This window comes from Penaeus vannamei, chromosome 31 (genome assembly GCF_042767895.1).
Source record: "Penaeus vannamei isolate JL-2024 chromosome 31, ASM4276789v1, whole genome shotgun sequence".
NCBI classification, from domain to species: Eukaryota; Metazoa; Arthropoda; class Malacostraca; order Decapoda; family Penaeidae; genus Penaeus; species Penaeus vannamei.
In genome coordinates, this window is record NC_091579.1 from 4118764 (window position 1) to 4121263 (window position 2500).

At 37.1% G+C, this 2500-nt stretch overlaps 1 protein-coding gene across 2 annotated transcripts in view; it reads right to left on the reverse strand.

Annotated features, from left to right (window-relative positions):
• Positions 1 to 2500, reverse strand: part of Cep97 (centrosomal protein 97kDa) — a 35527-nt gene that overhangs the window by 21445 nt on the left and 11582 nt on the right. For both annotated transcript variants that reach the window (XM_070143692.1, XM_070143691.1), the window contains exon 4: positions 118 to 276. In XM_070143692.1, coding sequence (XP_069999793.1) covers positions 118 to 276 — 159 coding nt within the window. The remainder of the gene's footprint in view (positions 1 to 117; positions 277 to 2500) is intronic.

The following is a 2500-nucleotide window of genomic DNA, read 5'->3' on the forward strand; positions in this document are numbered from 1 at the left end:
ACTATCTACAATATTTGAAGCACAATACAATATAAAATAACCAATTTGGTAAGGAAAAACTAATGGCTACACCTAGGGAAGCAATATACACTTCAATTTCCCAGAGCAGCCTCTCACCTTTAGCTTATTTCCGGCCAAATTCAGGTGTACAAGATGGATCAGTTCCCGCATACCCTCAATTTGGACAATGCAGTTGTTGGGAAGGTTGAGAACACGCAACGAGTACATGCGTGCAAACCAATACATACGCACAACTTGGTTGTTGGCAATAGAAAGCTGTGGGTAAGATAAAAAGGTAAATATTAGTCTGAGGTTAGAAGAATAAGCAAAAGAAAAAGAAAATGTTGTACAAATAGATATTTTGGACTCAAGTTGCTAATAAGATAAAATATAATATAATACTAGAATAACACCATAGGAAAAACAAAAATCTGTACTACTACTGAAAAACCTCAAAGGTTCAAGGCTAACTGGTACAGACAATGTTGAAAGTATATATTATTATAAAAAAAAATCCCTTTTTCATTCGGTAACTTTCAATTGCTTTTCTAATAAGCTATACAAATGTACAATAGAGATATCTCACGTCAGGTTCCAAGCAGATACTGGTCCAATAAGATACACAAAATCTATTGGAACCTGCAATTTACCTTCACAGTAGTAACTGACCTATGTCCACTTAAAAAGTGATGTGCTACGTACTGATATCACATATTTTTGACTCGCATGATCTCTTCTTATCTGACAAACCTATATTCAGTTTCCCAGTCAGGTTGTTCTCTACAATGAGACTGAGGATAACCAGAATCTAGATGCAGGATATTGTGATCTGTATCATTTTTACTTGGCAACTAGCAAAATACAAACAAGATGAGAAGCACTACAACAAGTCAGTTTCATTAATGAAAGTAGACTATACTTTATATGCAACTTACACTCTAGAGTCAGAGACAAGAGTGTTGCTGCTGGCAAGAATAATAGTTGACTCAGTCTTGGAGTAAAAAAACAAAAAATAAAAAGAAATATGTAAATAACTAGGTTTCTTTTCATTGCACTTACAAATGAAACATAATATGAATTTCACAGTCGAGAAATTTCCATTCCAACTCTTTCCTTTTTTAGGTACAATAGTTTCTCATTGTGTTAGCCTTACCCACCATGAAATAAATCATCCTGATACTAGGCCAAACATCAAATCATACATATTTTTTTCCTTTTTTCTTCCACTAAAATTTCTATATTGGTGATACTCTTGCCAATATTATCGATAAATTGCTTAAGACATCAACTGTCCTTATTTGGTAATTCTAGCTAGCAATGATAAAATATAATAGAGGAAAATTCTAGTAATGACAAAATAGGCAAGTCATAACCATTAAGGAAAATGTTTTTAAGAATTTTTTCTTTCTTTTTTTTGAAGATAAAGAAATGAGATTTGTATCATGTTTTTCTTGCATATATATTTTCTAAATAATCATACCCATTCATGATGGTTGATAAACTGTCAAGGATAGTCTCTCATGCTAGTAACTTCCAATCACATCATATGCAGTCAAGCCTGCTGTAAGTGGTGTGCACAAAACAGCTGTTTGCTGGCTTGGCCCTGGCTGCAGTTACCGAGGAGAAAAAGCCTCTCCAAATTAGGCTCAAAACCTCTTCATAACCTGATTATCTAAATAAGTTATGCCCAGGCCGTGTGTAAGAGTGAGGCAAATCTATGGTTCCTGTCCTCCTAATTTTTCTCTTGAACAGCTGACTCCATGTGCAGCTGAGCACATGATATCATATGGCACTGGGAGCTCCTGCCATAAGAGTGGAGTGTTCCCTTGGGTCATGTTTAAGATGTTATGGATGTCTTCAAGTTTCTGGAGGGGAGTCGAGTGGAGATGTGAAACAAAGGTTCCTTTGTGAAGAGAAGAGGGGAAAGATATCCAAGGTGCAGAGGAAGAGGAGAGTATAGGAGTGGATTTGGTAGGAGATGAAGTGGAACATTTAGGTTGCCGGGTGCAGCAGACAGAGTGAGGAGGAGGGGTTGGCATTAGAGAAGTGGTGGTGATTGGAATAGAAATTTGAGTAGGGGAGAGAGTAGAGTAGAAGTAGGATGGTTCAGGGTAGTGGGAAGAGATACTGGGGGATATGCAGAGACATCTTGAGAAGATGGGAGGGGAGCAGAGTAAAGGACTGTTTTGGAATAGGTAGAGAGAGAAAAACCTCGTCGCTGTGCTTCTTGTCTGGCCATGACCAGGTTGGGCACAAAATATTCTAAAAAAGAAGCTTACAGGTAATGGTAAATTACTGATCACATTCTGATTTGGAGTGACCCTTTTGCTTTACTCAAAATGCTCTCATTTAATAAGTCCCAACTCTATGCCCCCAACAAAAGGAAGTTCTGATTGATGTCACTTTTCAATCTTTTTGAAAGGAAGCTGGGAAATGGTAATGCCTGGATTGCTACCATTCCAACCCATCCTATCATCATTTCATTTGAACAAATAATCCA